The sequence below is a fragment of the Aedes albopictus genome, chromosome 2 (assembly GCF_035046485.1).
Source record: "Aedes albopictus strain Foshan chromosome 2, AalbF5, whole genome shotgun sequence".
NCBI classification, from domain to species: Eukaryota; Metazoa; Arthropoda; class Insecta; order Diptera; family Culicidae; genus Aedes; species Aedes albopictus.
In genome coordinates, this window is record NC_085137.1 from 305,719,294 (window position 1) to 305,741,375 (window position 22,082).

Sequence of the window (22,082 nt, forward strand, 5' to 3'; positions counted from 1 at the left end):
GAGTTTAATCGATTTACTCAAATTTGGCTTATTGGGCCGAACTATGGGATTGCGTCAAAAGAACTCAATTTTGGGTAGTTTGGCGGCTCCGTGTACAACAGACCCTATCGTTTTCCACCATAGCATGTACTGTAAATGCCATTTTTACAATAGAATGTGGGGTTTGTTATGTATCTTAACCATAAAAAAATCCAAATCTTCAGGAGCAAATTCAAGTCAACTACTATTCAATTTATGGTGTTTTTATTATTGAAATCTAGATTGAGTTTAAATAAGGGCGAAAGTAACATGAGAGAGTTCTCTTCATCGACTCTCTCTTCTGCAAATTAAAGTGACAAGATGCAAATTTAATCAAACTTTGTTACACTTAGACGCTAGATTGCATCGCAACCTAGCGATTTATGACAAAAAAGTTTTAGCAATCTTGCATCTTGTCGGTTTAATTTGAAGAAGAGAGGGTCGACGAAGAGAAATCGATCATGTTACTTTCGCCCTTATTTGAACTCAATCTAGAAGTGACAACATGCAAGTATTGTTGAACTTTTTGGTCATAAATCGCTAGGTTGCGATGCTATCTAGCGTCTAAGTGTAAAAAAGTTCAATTGAATTTGCATCTTGTCACTTTAATTTGCAGAAGAGAGAGTCGATGAAGAGAACTCTCTCATGTTACTTTCGCCCTTATTTAAACTCAATCTAGAAATCTCTAGTGCCATTGATTTTATTGTGCACGTATTGTAGTTCCAATACAGCAATTTCAGCAGGAAAATACGTACACAACATAATTTGTAGTTCAACAGTCAAATTTATCATTATTCAATGGTAGTTTATGGAGATTTTATGGGAAATTTTTACCAGGGTAGGCGCTAGGTTGCATCGAAACCTAGCGATTTATGACCAAAAAGTGCAACCATACTTGCATCTTGTCATTTCGCCCTTATTTAAACTCAATCTAGATTTGACCCCGAGTTTGACCCCCTCTAATCTGCACATCGTTCAAACTAAAAATAGTTCAAACGTCATTCTGCTCATGGAACGGGGTGAAACGGAACGCAGAATCAAAACAAAAAGGGTTGCCATCAGTGTGTTTCTCAATGCGCACAGTGTTACTAGAAGTTCAAATAGGTAAATCCAACGGAAGCTAACGATCCTTCCGCATCTGGTGCCAGGAATGAGAACCCTATGAAAAACGTGGCTCCGCTAAAATTTTCCATGGCGCAGCATAGGAAAAGTGCACTTTTTTCACTTTTTCGTATCGAATTCCGCATCGTAGAGAAGCAAACGAGCACTTTTCGGAAAGAAAATTTGATTCTCTTTCAGATGCGCTTAGATCCGGTAGGTACTTACGAACAATTTATGTGATTAATTTGAGGAGCTCTTGCTATGCCTCCGGCGGGCGATCTCCCGGATTTTTTGTTAGCTGGCCAATCCGGTGTCTGTCGGCGTGGGCATCAAGAATGATGATAACGGAAGCCATTACCAATGGAAAATAGCAACTTCTAGAGCAAATAATGAGTAAAATTTGACGACAAAAAATTGACTTTTTTATGTAAACAGACGATTTTCTCCGCACGCAAAAACGGCTACGCTCAAAAATGTGTTCGGCCTGCACATTTTTAGTAAACATCCATGCCGCACATGACTGTGTTCGAAACACACATTTTTTTAAATTGCTCGTTCGCTCATATGAGCATGTATATTGCAATAATTTCGACATGGCTACCTCACTGGGTTTATAAACCACCTTCAAATACCGAAAAATATTGATATTTTGCAAAAATGTGAGCGTGCGAGCAATTTAAAAAAATGTGTGTTTCCAACACAGTCCCTGTGCGGCATGGGCGCTACTCAAAAATGAGAGCTTTTATTTTAGAGAGCGTATCTCACCAAGCGCCTCTACAATTGGGGGTCATCTGAATTCACCTATCTAGATTGAATGAGAGAACTCGCTCATGTTACTTTTGCCCTTATTTAAACTCAATCTAGACTTTAATTTGAAGAAGAGAGAGTCGATGAAGAGAATTCTCTCATGTCACTTTCGGTCTTATTCGAGCTCCAGATTTATTTCGACAATGATTTTTCTTAGGGGCCTAACTGACTTGATCGATTTCTCTTCGCCGCCCAGTACGGAGGGTTAGCCTAACATTAGCCTAATGTGAGACTAACTGGCCAGCATGTTAGGCTAACTTTTTGTCTAACTTTTGCCTAATGTTAGTCTAAAATTAGACAGATATGACACACTTTTGTTAGACATGTTGCAAATTCGAAACATGTTTGTTAGTCTAACATTAGACTAACGTTAGACATGTTTTACTATGGGCTGTTAGACAAATGTTAGGCATAGATTTTATGCTGCTTGTTTTCATTCCAGCTGTCATCCGAGCAAGAAGTGTGATTGTAGTAGTGAACTTTTGTCGATGTTCACTACTACAACCATACTCTTGCCTCGAATGAAAGCTGGACGAAACATATTTAATAAAAAACTCGGAGCATGTTTTAATTTTAATTTTAATTTTAATTTTAATTTTAATTTTAATTTTAATTTTAATTTTAATTTTAATTTTAATTTTAATTTTAATTTTAATTTTAATTTTAATTTTAATTTTAATTTTAATTTTAATTTTAATTTTAATTTTAATTTTAATTTTAATTTTAATTTTAATTTTAATTTTAATTTTAATTTTAATTTTAATTTTAATTTTAATTTTAATTTTAATTTTAATTTTAATTTTAATTTTAATTTTAATTTTAATTTTAATTTTAATTTCAATTTTAATTTTAATTTTAATTTTAATTTTAATTTTAATTTTAATTTTAATTTTAATTTTAATTTTAATTTTAATTTTAATTTTAATTTTAATTTTAATTTTAATTTTAATTTTAATTTTAATTTTAATTTTAATTTTAATTTTAATTTTAATTTTAATTTTAATTTTAATTTTAATTTTAATTTTAATTTTAATTTTAATTTTAATTTTAATTTTAATTTTAATTTTAATTTTAATTTTAATTTTAATTTTAATTTTAATTTTAATTTTAATTTTAATTTTAATTTTAATTTTAATTTTAATTTTAATTTTAATTTTAATTTTAATTTTAATTTTAATTTTAATTTTAATTTTAATTTTAATTTTAATTTTAATTTTAATTTTAATTTTAATTTTAATTTTAATTTTAATTTTAATTTTAATTTTAATTTTAATTTTAATTTTAATTTTAATTTTAATTTTAATTTTAATTTTAATTTTAATTTTAATTTTAATTTTAATTTTAATTTTAATTTTAATTTTAATTTTAATTTTAATTTTAATTTTAATTTTAATTTTAATTTTAATTTTAATTTTAATTTTAATTTTAATTTTAATTTTAATTTTAATTTTAATTTTAATTTTAATTTTAATTTTAATTTTAATTTTAATTTTAATTTTAATTTTAATTTTAATTTTAATTTTAATTTTAATTTTAATTTTAATTTTAATTTTAATTTTAATTTTAATTTTAATTTTAATTTTAATTTTAATTTTAATTTTAATTTTAATTTTAATTTTAATTTTAATTTTAATTTTAATTTTAATTTTAATTTTAATTTTAATTTTAATTTTAATTTTAATTTTAATTTTAATTTTAATTTTAATTTTAATTTTAATTTTAATTTTAATTTTAATTTTAATTTTAATTTTAATTTTAATTTTAATTTTAATTTTAATTTTAATTTTAATTTTAATTTTAATTTTAATTTTAATTTTAATTTTAATTTTAATTTTAATTTTAATTTTAATTTTAATTTTAATTTTAATTTTAATTTTAATTTTAATTTTAATTTTAATTTTAATTTTAATTTTAATTTTAATTTTAATTTTAATTTTAATTTTAATTTTAATTTTAATTTTAATTTTAATTTTAATTTTAATTTTAATTTTAATTTTAATTTTAATTTTAATTTTAATTTTAATTTTAATTTTAATTTTAATTTTAATTTTAATTTTAATTTTAATTTTAATTTTAATTTTAATTTTAATTTTAATTTTAATTTTAATTTTAATTTTAATTTTAATTTTAATTTTAATTTTAATTTTAATTTTAATTTTAATTTTAATTTTAATTTTAATTTTAATTTTAATTTTAATTTTAATTTTAATTTTAATTTTAATTTTAATTTTAATTTTAATTTTAATTTTAATTTTAATTTTAATTTTAATTTTAATTTTAATTTTAATTTTAATTTTAATTTTAATTTTAATTTTAATTTTAATTTTAATTTTAATTTTAATTTTAATTTTAATTTTAATTTTAATTTTAATTTTAATTTTAATTTTAATTTTAATTTTAATTTTAATTTTAATTTTAATTTTAATTTTAATTTTAATTTTAATTTTAATTTTAATTTTAATTTTAATTTTAATTTTAATTTTAATTTTAATTTTAATTTTAATTTTAATTTTAATTTTAATTTTAATTTTAATTTTAATTTTAATTTTAATTTTAATTTTAATTTTAATTTTAATTTTAATTTTAATTTTAATTTTAATTTTAATTTTAATTTTAATTTTAATTTTAATTTTAATTTTAATTTTAATTTTAATTTTAATTTTAATTTTAATTTTAATTATTTAATTATTTAATAATTATTTAATATTATTTAATAAATTTAATAAAAATTTAATTAAAATTTAATTAAAATTTAATTAAAATTTAATTAAAATTTAATTAAAATTTAATTGAAATGAAATTAAATTTAAACTAAACGAAAAATAAATCAAATTAAATGAAAGATTAAATTAAAATTAAAGTTACTCACCGGCTCGATGAAGCCAAACTTAACGGAATCGGACACTGTTTTGGAGATGACTGGTTCCGGCGACAGTACGACGAGAACGAAACGGACTTAGTGGCCAAGAGCAGCGACGAGGAATTGACGGGTTGGACAACCGAACGACGGAAATGGCACGGGTTTAACTAACTGAGACGAGAATTTTTTTCATTCTCTCGACCGACGAACGCGATTTTCAAGCTGCCGCAATCAACAAAGTTTTTTTCCACTGCCATTTGCTCAACTGTCAACGATGCGCGAAAAAATCGAACATTCAGCATAAATTCGGAGTTATGATTTATGCTCTCCAAAAATTTTCGATGAGCAACATGTCTAACCAATGCCTAACAGTGTCGAACGCCTAACTTCCTCCGTGCTGGGCGACTCTCTCTTTCGCTAATCCTGATCAAAACAAACAAAATCATTATTCTATTTGTTTCTAGAGCAAGATGTACCCAAGTAACCACTAAGCACTAGCGTAAGCGGTCTAAAGGTCATACAGCAGCTTTTTCGTGTCAATAGGCTCAGTAGGAAGTTTTCAAATGCTCTCAGGCATTATAAATAGTAAGCACTGAAATGAGCCGTACATTAGTATATGACGCTATGCTATAGTGCTTGTAAACCCAGTGTCTATCAGGCTTGGCTTGGCGTGCATGACGTTTACATCAATCAAAGCTGATTTCAAGCAAAACAAAACTGAACCGAAGCAAAACAATAAAATCTCCTTGGAAATTTCGTACGATCGATAGGGCGGTGGAAGCTTGTCGTCGGACACTTCAAGCATTAAATGGAAACAGAAAATGTATAGCTGCTTCCTCGATTATGATATAAATGCATCGGATGTCTCGTCGGATGTTTACCTGTGGAGTTTCAATCGTTTTTCCTACAGACGAACACCAAAACTAATCGATGGGCCCCATTTTTATTCCTCTTGTTACGGAACCTCGTCAACCTCCCAAACTTCCCTATAGCTGCATCTCCTGCAGATCTCTCCACCCTCCATAAAACCATTTTATACATTTCCAATGCGGCCACATTGTGCCCGATTTCAGATCCGAACATCGGATCATCCGGAACATTCGGATCGAAACATCAATGCTGTCCCAACTTGTTGCCTTCTTTTCCTTAAATACGGTGCTGAGCAAACCGATCTCTTGGTGCATCGATGGAGCAGATGAGAAACGTGACGACACCCACTTAAGACTAACAACCCCGAGGACATTAGATCGAATCTGGATCAGGCCGTAAAAATCGAAGAAAAGTAGACTTCGATGGAAAACATTCGGAGAAAAAAATAAAGAAAGTAAATAACTTTTTTTTTCTTGACCCATTTTTGACAACTCTTTCACCAGAGACTCGGTACGCAGATTGAAGCTGGCCGTATATCAGCCGAATATTTCGCCAAAATTGGCTTTTAAGCAGATCTATTATAGGATGTAGTTCTAATGAGCTCTGTTAACATTGCTCTTCAGATGGATATAGAACCAACTTGGTGCCAATTTTTACGGCTTAGTGGTTACTTGGGTTATTCCTCCATTTACAAGGAATAAGTGCACCGAAGACCTCAATTTGATGCGACGTATCCCTGCGCTGTAATCACACTTTGAAGGTGTGTGCACACTATTGTTTCAGTCCAATTTGGGGTGCAGTCAGCAATAATTCTAGATTGAGTAAGGGCGAAAGTAACATGAGAGATTTCTCCTCATCGACTCTCTCTTCTGCAAATTAAAGTGACAAGATGCAAATTCAATCGAACTTTTTTATACTTAAACGCTAGATTGCACCGCAACCTAGCGATTTATGACCAAAAAGTGCAACCATACTTGCATCTTGTTACTTTAATTTGAGGAAGAGAGAGTCGATGAAGAGAACTCTCTCATGTTACTTTCGCCCTTATTTAAACTCAATCTAGAATTGGGTTTTTAAATTAAGAAAAATGTATTGATTTTTTGATTTTATACGAAAGAGCACCTTTTTCTGAACCACTATGATTTTTTTCAGATTTTTAGAACTTTAGTTTGGTACCTAAAATCGATTTCGAAGAGATTTATCGAAATCACCTTTTGACAGCTGGGCAACTGCTTGACAGCTCCGCCCAGTACAAAATGCGACGAGGGGTGTTTCGACAAATCGCTCCCATACAAACTTCAAATTGATTTTTAAATAGGTTCCCGGGCACCAAAATTCATGAAAATTTGGATTTCGGCTCAGTTTTGCATGCAGATTCAGAATATGTAATTATCTCAACACCGTTAAAGAAGCCAATTCACTTTCCGTAATAACATAAAGAGAGGATCGATGAAGAGAAATCGAAAATGTCAGTTAGGCCGTAATGAAGAATCAGTGTCGATTTTCTTCCCTTTCATAAACCTGAATTTTTGATGAATTTATTTTCCGTGTACACCGCACAATCGTGTTTTCGATACTTTTGACAACAGCGCTGATCGACGAAGAGTAGGCCTTTTCATGTGACAGATCCGTGCATGCATTTGTTTACAAAGTTTGAACAACAGCTGCTAACACGAACATGTCATCTTCATAGAAGAACTGTCAAACGCCCGAAAAATCAGCTGATTTAAGACGTCAAATGAAAAGGCCTGTTGAATGTCGATATTTTCAGCTCCGTCGATTCGATCGCTTCGATGCCGCCCAGCTCTAACCATATCCGGTCCGGTTTTGACGTTCGCGTACGACGAAAAATCGTCGTCGGCTCGATTCTGATCAAATTTTGTGGATTTTTCCCGTGAAAAGTTCTACTTTTGTGCAGCAAATTGCGGAGATCGTCTGCGTTAGATCCGGCAGAACCGGATTAAACTCTGAAAGCACCAGTGCAACGCCCTGCTAGGGAAGGAAAAGTGTTGAAAGAGGCCAATCGCAGAAGCCCTCAGGAAGATTACCTTTGAAATTTGAAGCGAAAAGTTTTGCTTCCTGCTGTAGCTGTGGTAAGAAAGAAGAGTTGGGAAGAAGCGAAAAAAGTGCCAGCTATTATTAGTGGTGTTGGGTTGATAGTCCCCCTAGAGCGAAAGAGAGGGGCAGAGCTAACTGTGCGTGTGTGTGCATTTTTCTATTAGGGTAGTGCCGCAGGGGGAGGTTTTCCGGCAATCGTCAGCAATATCGAGAGCCTCTTTTCCTGCCTATTTCGTCGTCGCATTTGCCTCGTCCAAGGCCGTGTGTCAGTGGAAAACAAGAAGAATAACGAAGATTGTGGATGGTTTCCCATCTTTTCCTTTTGACGTGTTCAAAGAAAGTTCTTTTTCCTTCGATTCAGTGAAGGCTTTGGGGCGGCTCAGCGGCCGAAACGGACGGACGAAGCAGAAGAAGAAGAAAGTTGCCATATTTCAGATGACCAAATTGGTGAGATTTTAGACGAGAAAAGGAATTTGATTTGCATCTACCTGGTCGGATGTGTTGCCGCGACAGTAGGCATCGGAGTATGTCGCAGACGGTCTGTTGAAGAGACGGATTTTTCTTTTTCGTTTATTTTTTCGTTCCGATTACGGCAGCCTGTGAAGAGTGTGTCACCCAGTAGAGATACACACACACATACGCATACACACGTATATTTTAAGTAATTTCACTTAAGGGCACTGTGAGAAAGTGGCCTCCGTCGAAACGACTACCGGAACCACAGACGACGGCCAGGACAATGTTGCCCACCTCGATTCCAGCGTGTCATGGATCATTCTAAATCGGTGAGTGAAATTTTAGATATTTCTGCTTGGTTTCTTAACGGAATTCATTCATTTTTTCCTAATTTTGATTTGCGTAATCATCTTAAAAAACACACGAATTGGAAAAGGTTCGACGTCAACGAATTTTGGAAAGACGACATTTATTCTGCGTTCTATCTATACGTTGTTTACCTCATATATTTACAGGCTAATTGTTGTACACCATTTTTCTCAACATTTGACTTTATTCGTTTTGCATTGGTGTTTTGTTGAATCTTCAGTCTCTACTAGCTGTACCCGGCATACTTTGACTTGCCTTCTGCAAATTTATATCCAAGACCAAGCCCTCCTCCGGTTACAAAATGCATGGAAGATCGATTTTCAAAAACTCAATTTTCCCATGTTTTTTGCCTCATAAACCTTCGTTGGGTGAAAACTAACAGAACAAAACTAAGACAATGAAAATCGAACTTTCCGTATGCAAATTCTGCACGGTCCTTATGCCACTGCATTTATATATATAAAAGTTGTATCGCAAGTTGTGGAGCGGCTAAATTGTAATAATTATTGTTTTATTTATTCATAACGATAACCTTTTGATTGTACCTCATATAAGGCGGCGTTTATTTATTACGTAACGCTAAAATCGTCATTTTTGGACTCCCCTTCGTAACGTTTTTTTTGTAATTAAAATCCATATTTTTTGTATGGACCGTAACGCTTGGTCGTACGAATAAGCCGTGTGGAACAAAATCGATTTTTTGAACCTCGCTAACCCAGGTACCTTTTCCAATTTCATATCTCGATATTTAGATGGTTATTGAGAGTAGCAAGTTGAAACTCTGCCAGATCTAAGAACTCATGAATATCTATTTATGGGGTTGACCGAATTATAAAAGTGAGGAGGGGCAGGGGGACGGGCTTCTAATTTTTTTTATTACGTGGAATACCGGCGGGTACCCAGGTACGCACGAAACTGAAATAATCATAATATCTCAGTCAATTTTCCACCGATTTAAAAAAAATCTGAAACACTCATTATCTATCAAGAAAATATTAGATTGGGCCGATTTAATCACCGTGGTTTTTGTAAAATCCGGATGTTCCTAATACCCGAGCATGTCCTTGTATAATGAAGCGCACATTGTTAAGGCTATGCTAGGATACCTTAAATTAGCCATTACCATCAGTGTACCAGATTCCGCTCATTTAAGGCCAGTTTCGCTGCAAAACACTAAGTATTGAAAGGCTGTTAAGTCAATTTGAAATGTTTTTGCATTTCAAAGTAGGTCAACCTAAGAACATTCAGATACAAATCAAGACAGATGTAAAACTTCTCATGAAAGTATGATTTCATTACAATTGGTGATAGGACCAAAGTGCCCTGCCCTTCGATTCAGAAAGGGGTATGGGCGCGTTCTGCCAACTTGGTCGAGGCAGATTTCTTGTGTGAACAAGTTCCATACGGACATTCAAAAGTGCCTGAACGAAATATGTCGCTTGTTAGGATCACTTGAAGATCGGATGGAAGATCATTCTCTCTTTTAGAATATTCACGTTCGTTCATTTGTTGTTTTTCTTTCGCGTTCGTGTATTTCAAGTTTATCTACCACTGAGTTTGATGATCGCTGTTAAGACAGCAGGAATGATCTTCTCATCTGCATCCGTTGAACCATTCTGAATGGCCGTAGTGAAAGTATCACCAAAACACTAATAATATTTTTTCTATCTTTTCATGTACATCAAATCCCACGTCCGAGTATTGACTCGGACACCAGGACATCGAATTAATCAAAGCTAAGTACATTTGATTTCCTTTTTCATCATATATGGAAGGGTTATGAAAGCTATATATATGGTTTTAGACTTGGGATTATTTATTTTCCTAAACTATTCGGTTGGTATAGACAAACACTATTAGTTTCATTTGAAAAATATGCAATAATTGATACTGTTAGTTTTTCACACACACAAACACACACACACACACACACACACACACACACACACACACACACACACACACACACACACACACACACACACACACACACACACACACACACACACACACACACACACACACACACACACACACACACACAGTTCTTGAAACTTGGTAACATTTCCATTCTTAGTATTTGTAGGAGATCGTTTTGTGGGTGGCTCCTAGTATGTTTGAGTGCATACAACAGTGATACTTGGTTGCAAATTTCATAATGTTTACATTTATCTGAATTGTCGGGGTCAACTGAGATTGGGAAGGAGGGTGTAGCATACAATGGTGCTGGGTTGCAAAGCTGACGTGTGATCGATACTTGGACGCATTTTACCAACGCAGCTTGACATGACGAAAACTGATTAATTTTACTAGCTGGACAACGTAATTTATGATTACAAAGTAGAAGACATCTTTACAAAGCCAACATGTGATCAATACTCAACACACTTAAATTGCATTATTGGCGTTAATGCCTTGTATATGACATTTTGGACAAATATTTATTATTTGTCACTAGCTAAACAACGTTTCCTTGTATAATAACTAGGTAGACATTTCTAGGGCACGTGGAAGAGAATGACATGGTGATGTAGAACCGATAGGACAGCTGAATGATTTGACTGTACATTAGAATAGATAGCTAGGTTTTGTATGTCGTATCATGGGAAGCCCATGACATATTAATAATCATTGTCCATAGTCTATCATTTGGGATAGCGCCAGTGCTGTACTGCCGGTGGACGCATAAATGTCCCATGTGCAAAAACAGACAATCGAGAAAATCGCGTCCAAAGATCGAAAAAAGTAAATTGTCCCCACTATGAAGTATAAGTGCTGAATCGTGTTCTAACATCAACCAATTTTTAATTTGAGCACTAATTTTTGATTTAGAACGATTTTATAGTTCCATAGGATTTCCAATGCAACGTGACGCTTATGCGTCCACTTTTAAGAATGTTACAAATCGGCCATGCATTTTTTTCAACAATTTTCGGAACAAACTACCTATTTTTATTTCCTCATATGATAGTACCCCACGATACATGGTCATGGGCTGCAAAATCTCAATATTGCCAAAAATGCACATGGGACAATTATGCTTCCACCGGCAGTGTAGGTGGCTACCAACATAGGTGTTATCGCAGCAAGGGTTGTTGTCTTCATTTGGTATTTGACCGTCATAGATTCGATTAAACATTTAACAAAATGTTTCTTGGTGGTAACATTAGTATAGTTGTCGACATAGACAGCATGTTGTACTTTATGTTATTCCCAAGAATTAATTTGCTTTTGGATATGACCGTTCATTGTGCTTCAGATTCCGTAGGTAAACATTTTTTTTTTTCAAAATAACTTCAAAGACTTGACATGACTGAGGGCTGACATGATAGGAAAGAAAATGCGAAAATTTGATTAAAACTACATAGACACAATGTAAAAAACTAGTGTTAAATTGGGCAACATAGCCTATTCCGTCTAAGCATTGGTCTTTGTAGAGATGAAATGTGAATAACGGGTTCAGCCTTGACAAATAAGCTGTCACGCAGCTCCAACTGAAAACCCATAAAAAAAAAAAAAAAAAAAAAAAAAATTGGTGATAGGACCAAAGTGGTCCTAATTCCGCTCACGAACAAATTTATGACATCCTATAAGTAGACTATTTCGGAAAAGTGCATTATTTTTGCAACTTTGTTTTTTTGAAATTATTTTTTTCTGTTCACTGTAAGTGTTCAACAGTGATACGCTGTGTACTAACACCGGCAGATTTTACAATTTTCACGTAGATTTTTGCGTGAGTGCACAGTTAGAAAATATCACCGGCTTCGGTAATGTTTTAACGAAATCTCAACCGTTAAGTTTGTGTTACAGGAAAAATTCAGTAAAGGTAGTAACATTTACCGAAGTTCGTTAGAGTTTGACAGATAAACGATAACATTTTACCGGAATATGTTATTTTTCTACAGAATTTCGGTAAGATTCCATTACCGAACGCTCAGCGGTTGAGATTTCGGTAAAAATTACCGAACGCGACTAGCTGTGTGGTTACTGGAACACATAAAATTCCGACCGCTTTTTTGGGCCCACTAGCCGCTCAAAAATTTTCAATCTTTTGCTTTTAAAATTTATGTTATTCATTAAATATTATATGAAATGGCTTTGATCTCATCTTATTTATGTTATCCAAGGATTTTCGCGCCAAAAAGAGTGTATTTATACGTGTAGCTTGATTTTTACAATGGTGAGCGGCTAGTGGGTCATGAGCGGCTACTGGTACACTGACGGTACTATGGGACAGAAAAAGATGTTTCACTCCTGTAAACTTTTTGAGTACCATTTTGGCTCAACTGTGCAAAATTTCAGCTCGATCGGCGTGACTGTAGCTGAATCATATCAATAACAATTCTAAATTTTATGGAAACTTTTTCTCCGTGAATAAGACGAGCTGATACTAGGGTGACAATGGGTATTATCGGCAGGTTTGTTCTCTTCGTCATAAGGGGTTTTTTTCAGCCAAATTGCCTGAAAATTGGCCATATAATTCAGCTTAGTTTGGAAGGATTTGAGACCAACTTTGAGTTCAATAGGTTTTAAGAAACCCCCTAAGACGAAGAGAACAAAACGGCCGAGAATAGGTAATTTCCCCTATTACGGCTTCATTTTGAAATAAATAATTGCGAAACCAAAAATCCCTGGCCAAGTTCGCAGGGTTTGACGGTATTAAAGTGAAGGAGTTTCATTTTGATTATTGTAATGTAGTGTTCTTTAGTGAAACATATCACCTTTTTAACACTTTAATGCGCCTCCAACGGATCATCACGAACCGGCTTCTGCAGATGGAGTATGGCTGATCATACGCATCAGACATGCTCGATAAACACGGAGGAACCGCCGGGGCTCATTAGAGTATATTCCCAAGTAATAGTTCCAAGTCGGTTTGATTTGAGAAGGTTTTGATGATCGTTACAAATCCTAATAAAAGCATTATAGGATTTGTGACAGGTTTTGGAACCTTTTACAGTCAGCTGACTTCAAAATGTTGTTTGGGCTCTTTTCTCCACGTTTCTCGGTTGATATTGATTAGTAATTTATTGATGTCATAGTCGCTTTTTCGAATTTCTACAATGTTAGTTGGTAATACTTTATTTAAATAAAGCAATTAAAATCGACCGAAGAATTAATAGTGGGAAGGAGATTTGCAGCACTTAATCGTGCTGATAGATTCAAAGCTAACGTGCGAATACTTAAACGCGTTGTTGACGTCAATGCGTTCGACGTGACATTTTGGACCAAAACTGACTGCTTTTTATTAACTGAACAATGTTACTTGTGTATGACTAGGTTGACATTTCTAGGCTACGCTTGAGAAAATGACATGGCTTATCTAGATATGACCGATAGGATAATTGAACGAATTTGAATATTTTTAATAGTTTTTTATAGGGATAAATACATAATAGTTGACAAGCAATCTTTATTATTTTAAAATTTTATTGCAAACAACTGACCAACTTGGCGTATTTTTGTTTATCTCTTAGATAGTATTATGACACCAACAGAAAAATATTAGAAGTTCAGTTACATGTTTCTGTGAGTTTTGGACCGATGATAATTTAAGGACACAAGAGATGAACACAGCGAAGTAGAACACGATTAGCGAAATCAAGAGAACAATTCGACCCAGGCTCGACTATATTTTAACATTCGGGGTTCGATTGATTCGATGAAAAAAAAACAAACATACGACATCTGAACGAGGAGAAATACATATTGAAAGGAACCATACCACAGAATCAAACAAGAAAACAAACACAAATTGTGTGACCATAACACACTACATAGGCAAATCCTGACTGACTGACTAATTGAAAACTTTCCAATCTTCTACCGTAACTTTTTGAGTCAGTCTGCAACAGTGTCTTAATGGATATCATTTTCCGCGTACGGCTGGCAAACTGTTTCTGAAAGATTACGTATTCTTTTCTATCTTCGGGTCTAGTGTAGAGGTTTCAACTCTATTCAGAGTGCAGCTAGAAACCTAGCAAAAAAAAAATCATTGTGAAATCAAAAATAATGTTTTGCCTAAACCTTGGTCTAACTACATATTTAAAAAGGTGAAGAAAAAAAAAGGTTGTGAAAAAGTTTCGCCGCTTTTTGATTTTTGCTCCTGGAATTATGTTTGTTTACAAACTTTGCGCTGTCATGGGGAACCAGTCGCCCGAGTCGCCATTATTGTGTTCAACAAGGCGGCTGAAAGTGGAAATCAAAGATGTTGGCTCGTTATTTTGCGGTGACAGGCGGCTGGAATTCATCCGAAGTCAGCACGTGATAGCGTTTGGATTTGTATTCTCGGTTAGCTGTCCGTTTTGGCGTTGGTGGTGTATTCAGGAAATTCTTCAATGGGGTTCTGGAAGGGCCAGGATTCGCATCATAAGCAACCATCTTCGACGGTTCTTCCGGGGTGGATTCGAACTCATAAGCTACTCCATTCTCATCTGGCGTTCCATCCCCAGGCGCCTTTCAGAGCTCGTCTTTGATTGAACACACTCAGCGAGGTGACGAAACTGAGACCATGAAGGTATCCCTTTTAGGGTTAATATCAGCATAAACGAAATCACACACCGGATAATTCATTCATCATTGGCTTGAAGACAGAAACCTGCCGGTTGCACTATCCTTGTAACAATATGATACAATGCGATCAAAACAATCCCAAGTTGTCGGCATGACTTTGATGTTTCAACGTTGATATGGCTACTGTGGCCGTCAATAATAAAAATGATAGGCTTTTTCACTTTCTTGGCCACTAGATAGGGATCCAGGACGTTTCTGATAGATTCACGGAAGACAGTGGTGGTCATCCATCTGGTATCAGAATTAGCCACTCCCCACATTGAAGGAACTGAATCAGCCACAGCTTTTGGGATTGTTTTATAAGGGTAGATGATGGTTGGAGGGATGACTACTCCGGTAGCGAAAAACGAACACACACACTTAAAATAAAGTTTTAGCTAATAAATTCAGCTGTTCTATTTTCGGTAAAAGTTCAGATTACCGAATGTTCAGCAAGATATTACCGAAGTTCGGCGAAAATTTACCGAACTTTCGGTAAACTGTACTGAATCATCGGTAATGTTTAACGAACGTTCGGTAAAAAATAACTGAACTTCGGTAAAACTGTGCTGAACTTCGGTAATCCAAACTTTTACCGAAAATAGAATAGCTGAACAAGTGACTCTGAAATAAGTGTGCATGGTTGTTATGTTGAGCTTACTAGAAGTTCTCTCTACCTCGTAGACGTTGCGGCTTCCACGCAAAGCGAAGATGGATTTGTTTTTTGGGTTCAATTGAAATGAAATCTCATCTCCATTTATTATGCGAAGAATTTCCATGAATCCTTCCTTGGTCAGGAATAGTTCTATTTTATCGTACCAGGAGTGTATATCCGAAAGAGAGACAGTTGCACTGGCCTTCGTAACGAATTCTGGGGTCCGTAACGACATCGTAGGATATCGTTTTAAGTATAGTTTCAACCATGTTCGACCTTGATGAAAATTGAAAGATCCTAAAATACTAACAACACTTAAAAGACAAAAATTGAACGTTTTACCTGGCATATTTCAAGGAAATTTGTGTTCTCTGGGGTTCGCATCCAAAAAATCCTTCACGTTACTCAGCAGCATCTCCTTGGTAACGGGAAACCCTCGGCTCTGCATATCGTACACCCATTCTTTCAATTCCGTCTCTTCGTTCTGCATCAAAACCGTAGTTGGTCCTGGACGGAACACGGTTTTTTTTAGAAAACACCCCATTACGAAGGTAACAAAGTTCCCGAAATATACTCAGTTCTCATGTATTGATATGCTATGCATTAGGAAATAATGTAGGCACTACATATAAAAAATGGAACATTGATTGTTTTTTTATCAGTTTTACATTTCAATTTTATTGACAATTTGGTTTAAAATAAGGATGTCTATATAGACCCGAGTTCATTCAGGTATGCACATGCATTTTTCAACCATGATTGCACTGAAAGCTATCTTTGATTTTAATTTACCATTGAACTATCAGTATGTACAAAAGCAACAATTTTAATGGCTCTTTCTCCCTTATTCTCTTTCTTTTCTTCCGTTCACGTAATTTCGAAACATGAATCAAACCTCAATCAAACTGTCTCATTTGAACCAATCAAAAACGAAAACTCAAACGCTCCCGTATCCTGAATTCTGATATCCTTAAATCCATACCGAACTAATGTCCGTTCAAATCAAGCAAGAAGCCGCAAGAGTGCTACGAATTTCTCGATCTTAGTGACGTCGATGATTGTGTGAAGAGCGCGCTGGCTTCAACCCTGTACACACCGGCTTCAGCTGGTGCCGGTGTAGCTGGAGGCTACAAGGGCACTGGTGGCCGCAAGCAGCACCGCACCAGACGCAGACAATCGAACGCATCCTCCGTGATGTCGTCCTCCGATGGTTCCGGCGTGTACGAATTTGTCCCATACGAATCCCGGAAGTATCCTTCTTCCCAGCATCAATATCATCAATCCCAAGCGGTCACCACATTCCCAAATCCGGTGGCACCAGAATACCATTACCAACCCCGCTATCACTCCAGCTATTCCCAACAGTTCCCGTACAGCTCCTCAAACGCCTCTAGCGCCGATGGTTCCGGAGGTTTCGGTCGTCACCCGAAGCGAACGGGAAGCGTCCGCACTCAAGACCATCAAGCCAATCTGGGTAGAAACTCACACCACTACAATTATCACCACTATCATCAACAACAACAACAGCATCAGCAGCAACAACAACAACAGCAGCATTCTTGGTCTCCGGTAGCTGTCGCAGCTAGTACTATCGCTGCTAGCACTGGTATTATTGCCACCACTACCACTACTACTTCCTCCTACACACTGCCAAACAGTTCTGGTAAGCGGCTGTTTTACTGCTTAGCAGATTTTTGTTTTGTTTTTAGAACTTTCTGCTCATGTTACTGATTAATTTTTCGTTGTTGATGTTGTTTTTATTGTTGTTTAGTGATATTGTGTTATTTTCATCAATTAGCTTTTTTATGTGTTAATTGTTTAGAGTTAGTTGTTCTAATAGTTTTTTTCTTCTTACTCACTATCGTCTCGGTAAATCAATGTTTTTTTTTGCGTTTCTTCAATGCAATTGTAGCTCAGAGGTCTCCTGAAAATTTGCAATATATGGAGGAACCTTTGCCAACTGTAATTTTTCTAGGTGTTAATTTGCTTGAAAATATCGTACATAATTTGAATTTTCACAACTTTTTTGCAATTAATCTTACGGTTTATTTCTAAAAACAAATGTATCAATATACCAGGATGGGGTACGTTCGGTGGAGTACTCTATTTGTAGTTATGGACTAAATGTTTGTGTGGTGAGATGATAAATTCTTCGTTTCTGAAATGAAATGGTATAAACAGCGTGGGTATTGTGATTTCTTGCCTCATTTAATGTTGTTTGAGCAAAACTTTGGATCACTGTGGTGTTGTATTCTCCATAGGATCCACACTCATAATAATACGTTATTGTTATCCTTAATTGCACGAAACAATGTTTGGCAGACCGCATAAGCAAAAAAAGAACAAAAACCGAAGCCGTCTTTGCCTTAAGCTTTTAGTACACAGGGGCAAATATTTGTCCAATGTTCAAACATCTTGTTTGACTCGATCGAATTTTCATTAGTGTCAAACTGATGTTGTTTTTGAGTTCTTTTTTTTTTGTCAAATATTTGACCCTGTGTACTAATGGCCTTACTCTTGCAGAACTGTCAGAGTGACCTGAAAATTGTCAAACTGTGTAATAAAGAATTTCAGAAACGGAAAATATATCATATCATACTAAAATCCAACACATTACTACAAAACAAGCACTCCACGAATCGTGCCCTATTGTCTACCTTATTAAGTAGCACTTGTAGCCTCTCTGAAGTGACAGATTCATTGTACAGTACAGTAAACGTTGTTGAGATCAATCTCGCGTGTTGTTGAAAGACTTTCATCCAAAGTATATGGTCAAAGGTTCCATCCCAGTCGCATATCGAGGTGCTTGTCAATTTGCAGTTATGTTTCCTTATAATTCTCACTTACTTGCTTACAGTTTCGTCAGCGCCCCAGTAGCTTAAAACAAGCATACCTGTTCAGAAACAAGGGTATGCTTATTGTACGGCTTCTTTAGCTACAGCTGTAAAGGCGTGGGTATTCAGCATGACCATGCTGAGGGTGACGGGTTTGATTCCTAGTTGCTCTAAGAAATTTTGTAAAGACTACCTTGGGCATAGAGTATCTTCATGCCTGCCACACGATATGCTCATGGAAAATTGACATTGCCAGAGGAAGCTCTCAGCTAATATCTGTGGAAATGTTCATTGAACACTAAACTGAGAAGCAGGCTTTGTCCCAGTGGGAATGTTACGCCAAGAAGAAGAAGATGAAGTACTCTATTTCTAAATAAACTAAGTATTATTTTGAAAGGTTAACCATTTCCATACCGTCAGTGTTCCAGTATCCGCTCGTGTTCCAATAGCAACTCACGTCATGAAAACGATGTGTATTGGCATACATATGCGCGGATTATTATTCGACACGCATATTTTGATTATCCGTAAGAAAAATATTTTAATTTTGTAGGTAAATTTATTTTCTAAGCTCGTGAAACACGAATTACTTGTACACTAAGGGGAATTTCGTCAGTAGTTGACGTGTTCCTGTTAGGGCCTGTCCATAAACTACGAGACGGGGGGGTCTGGCCAAAGTCTACGCTCCATACAAATTTCGAAAATTATGTATGGACAAAAGTCTACGAGGGGGGAGGGGGGGGTCTGAGATGGACAAAAATGAGTCTACGTAGTTTATGGACAGCACCTTATCTAAACGGGGTATTTCTCGTTTGGCATGTCGAAATTGTGTCTCTCGACATATCGAATATTTTTTGTTTACAATCCAGAGGAGTCGCTTCGAAACGACAGAAAGTTCGAGGCACACAATGACAGCATTCTTTATCAAGTTTCATACAGATATTTTCTTTTGTAAAACATTAATCTTCGCCGGAGGTGGTGGCTTTAAAGGGCGTCTAGGAGGGTTTTGCTGATTCCTGAACACTCCCCAGGTAACCAATAAGCAGTCAAAATACCATTATGTTGGCACTATATGCGCCTTTACAGCAGGTCATTAAATGCTAATCAGCCGTATATGTGCCATAAGTGCTAATTAAATGCACGGTTTAGCCCGATATACGGCTGATTAAATGCTTATCGCTCCTATCCCCCAGATTGTCAAAAATAAAAACAAATACACTACCCGCCAATAATATGGAATCGTTGCAATACTCAGTATTGCAGCACCCAAACAGTTTGGCATCACCCAAAATTAAGGAGATAAAATAGAGTAAACCTAGAACCAATTAGGTTGTGGCGGGGGGAGGGGGGGGGTGGCAGGGCCCCGGGCCCCCACATTTTAGGGGCCCCCACAAAAACCATTTTGGTTCAAGTACTACTAAAAAAAAAACAAAGAAAAACTGTATTGCTCATCGCATTTGTATCTCCGAAGGCCCTTCACAACCGCTGGGGCCCCGGGCCCCCACAATCCTTAATCCGGGCTTGCTTCTCAGCCACACACCATTCTCCTGCACACCACCGAAGATCGTCTTTTAGCACGTGTCGTTCGAAAACTCTTGTACAACATGGTGCACTGGGTGCATGGGTGAATATTTTTAGACCGCTGCTTCTTCTGGAACCCATAGACCGCCTCACGGCGAAATTTTATCTCTTTCGCTCTTTCAGAGAGTTTGAAAACAACAGGACCAGTACCTGTCAGATTTGACAGGTGTTGGTCCTGTTGTTTTTTTTTAATTTCCCGTAGGAGAGAAAGAGAGCGATTTCTTGATTACGTCACCGTGCAATGGAGTATAGTAGGCACAACTTTCACTGATAATACCCCTGATCAAAAAGATCATAGAGATAGAACCGAATGTTTGTTACAACACGCTGAAATGAATGGTAGTTACCATTAATTCAATTGTTTAAAACGATAGAGTAACAACAGACCCTATGGTTTTCCATCATAGCATTTATTGTAAATGTCACTTTTACAATAGAAAAAGGGGGTTGTTATGTATCTTTACCATTAAAAAAACAATTTTTCTGGAACAAATTCAAGCCAACTACCATTCAATTTATGGTGTTTATATTATTGAAATTTCTAGTGCCATTGATTTTATTGTGCACGTTTTGTACATAGTTCCAATAAGGAGCATTTTCAGCAGGAAAATACGTACACAATATAATTTGTTGTTGAACAGTCATATTTATCTTTATTAAATGGTAGTTTATCGTGATTTTATTGGGAATTTTTATCAGGGACACCTTTGTATTCCATGGCTGTTTTTAGCCGTCAGTAAGGATCCGAGATAGACGAATTCCTTCACCACCCGAAGGTATCTTCGTCTATCGTCACATTACTACCTAGACGGACCCGGTCGTGTTCGGTTCTGGCTGCCAGTATGTACCGTAAACCGGGGTCAAATTGATCTCCGTCAGAATTGATCACACGTTTTTCAGTTAGGTTAAGCATACTTTAAAAAGTTTCCATTCAAGCCAAGGGCTGAAAGTCTCTTAAATAACGACAAATCAATCAATCAACAGTTTCCATTCAAGTGTCGGGCTTTTGGACCTTCATATTAACCGTAGTGTGGCCAGCAAAAAAAAAACACCCGTAGAAAGCCGGCAGGGTACCCGGGTACCTACGAAACTGAAATTATCATATATCCGTCAATTTTCCACCGATTTTTTTTTTTGCTCATTCAACTCACAAACTCATTATCTATCGATATACACACTTAGAAAAAATGACGGATTACGGTAAAATTTTACCGTAATCTCAACAGCTGAACGTACGGTAAAAAGTTCGGTGATTTTTCAAACCACCGAACGTACTGCGAATCTCAGGAAAATGCATCTGTCAAAATTACCGGAACGTTCGGTACTTTTTACAAATTTACCGTAAAAATCGCAGAACGTTCGGTATGTTTGTTTACAAATGAATTCTCAATATCACTGAACGTACGGTAAATTTTACAAATTTACGGTAATTTTATGCGAGTACAAAAAAAAAACAAAATTTTCATAAAAACGTCGATGATGGGATTGAATACATGACCTTCTGATCAGGAACCACACTTGCTGCCACTGGACAAGAGAGTCTTGCTTGGAGATGATGCGCAAATTGTAATAGAACAGATGCTCGAAGCTGCCGGCGTGGCTGTCAAACGCATTTTACAGTAGTACGGTAAAATAGTCCCATCACCGATCTGTTCGGTAAAATATTCACAGGTCTCCTGTAAATTTGTCTGATTTCACCGGTTCTTCGGTGATTTCTTAGATTTCACCGATTTTCTCCTGCAATTTCATTGATTTCGCCGTAATACTGTAGTTTGCTTGTTTACAGACCAGTTTCGGTGATTTTTTTCACCGAATACTGTATTCTAAGTGTGTACTAATTGGTTAGACCGGTTCGATCACCGAAGATGTCGGGAAATCCGGATTTCCGGGCTTATGTTTTTATACAAAACAATGCTCGAAA

General features: G+C 35.3%; 1 protein-coding gene across 6 annotated transcripts in view; it reads left to right on the forward strand.

Moving 5' to 3' along the window:
• Positions 1-7,456: 7,456 nt before the first annotated feature.
• LOC115270170 (nuclear receptor coactivator 6) overlaps positions 7,457-22,082 on the forward strand; it is an 85,704-nt gene continuing 71,078 nt past the window's right edge. For 3 of the 6 annotated variants that reach the window (XM_029879409.2, XM_029879412.2, XM_029879411.2), the window contains exons 1-2: positions 7,457-8,499; positions 16,758-17,409. In XM_029879409.2, the coding sequence (XP_029735269.2) occupies positions 8,482-8,499; positions 16,758-17,409 (670 nt within the window). In that variant the 5' untranslated portion in view covers positions 7,457-8,481. The remainder of the gene's footprint in view (positions 8,500-16,757; positions 17,410-22,082) is intronic. The other 3 variants (XM_029879410.2, XM_062852194.1, XM_029879413.2) reach the window with 3 other exon arrangements.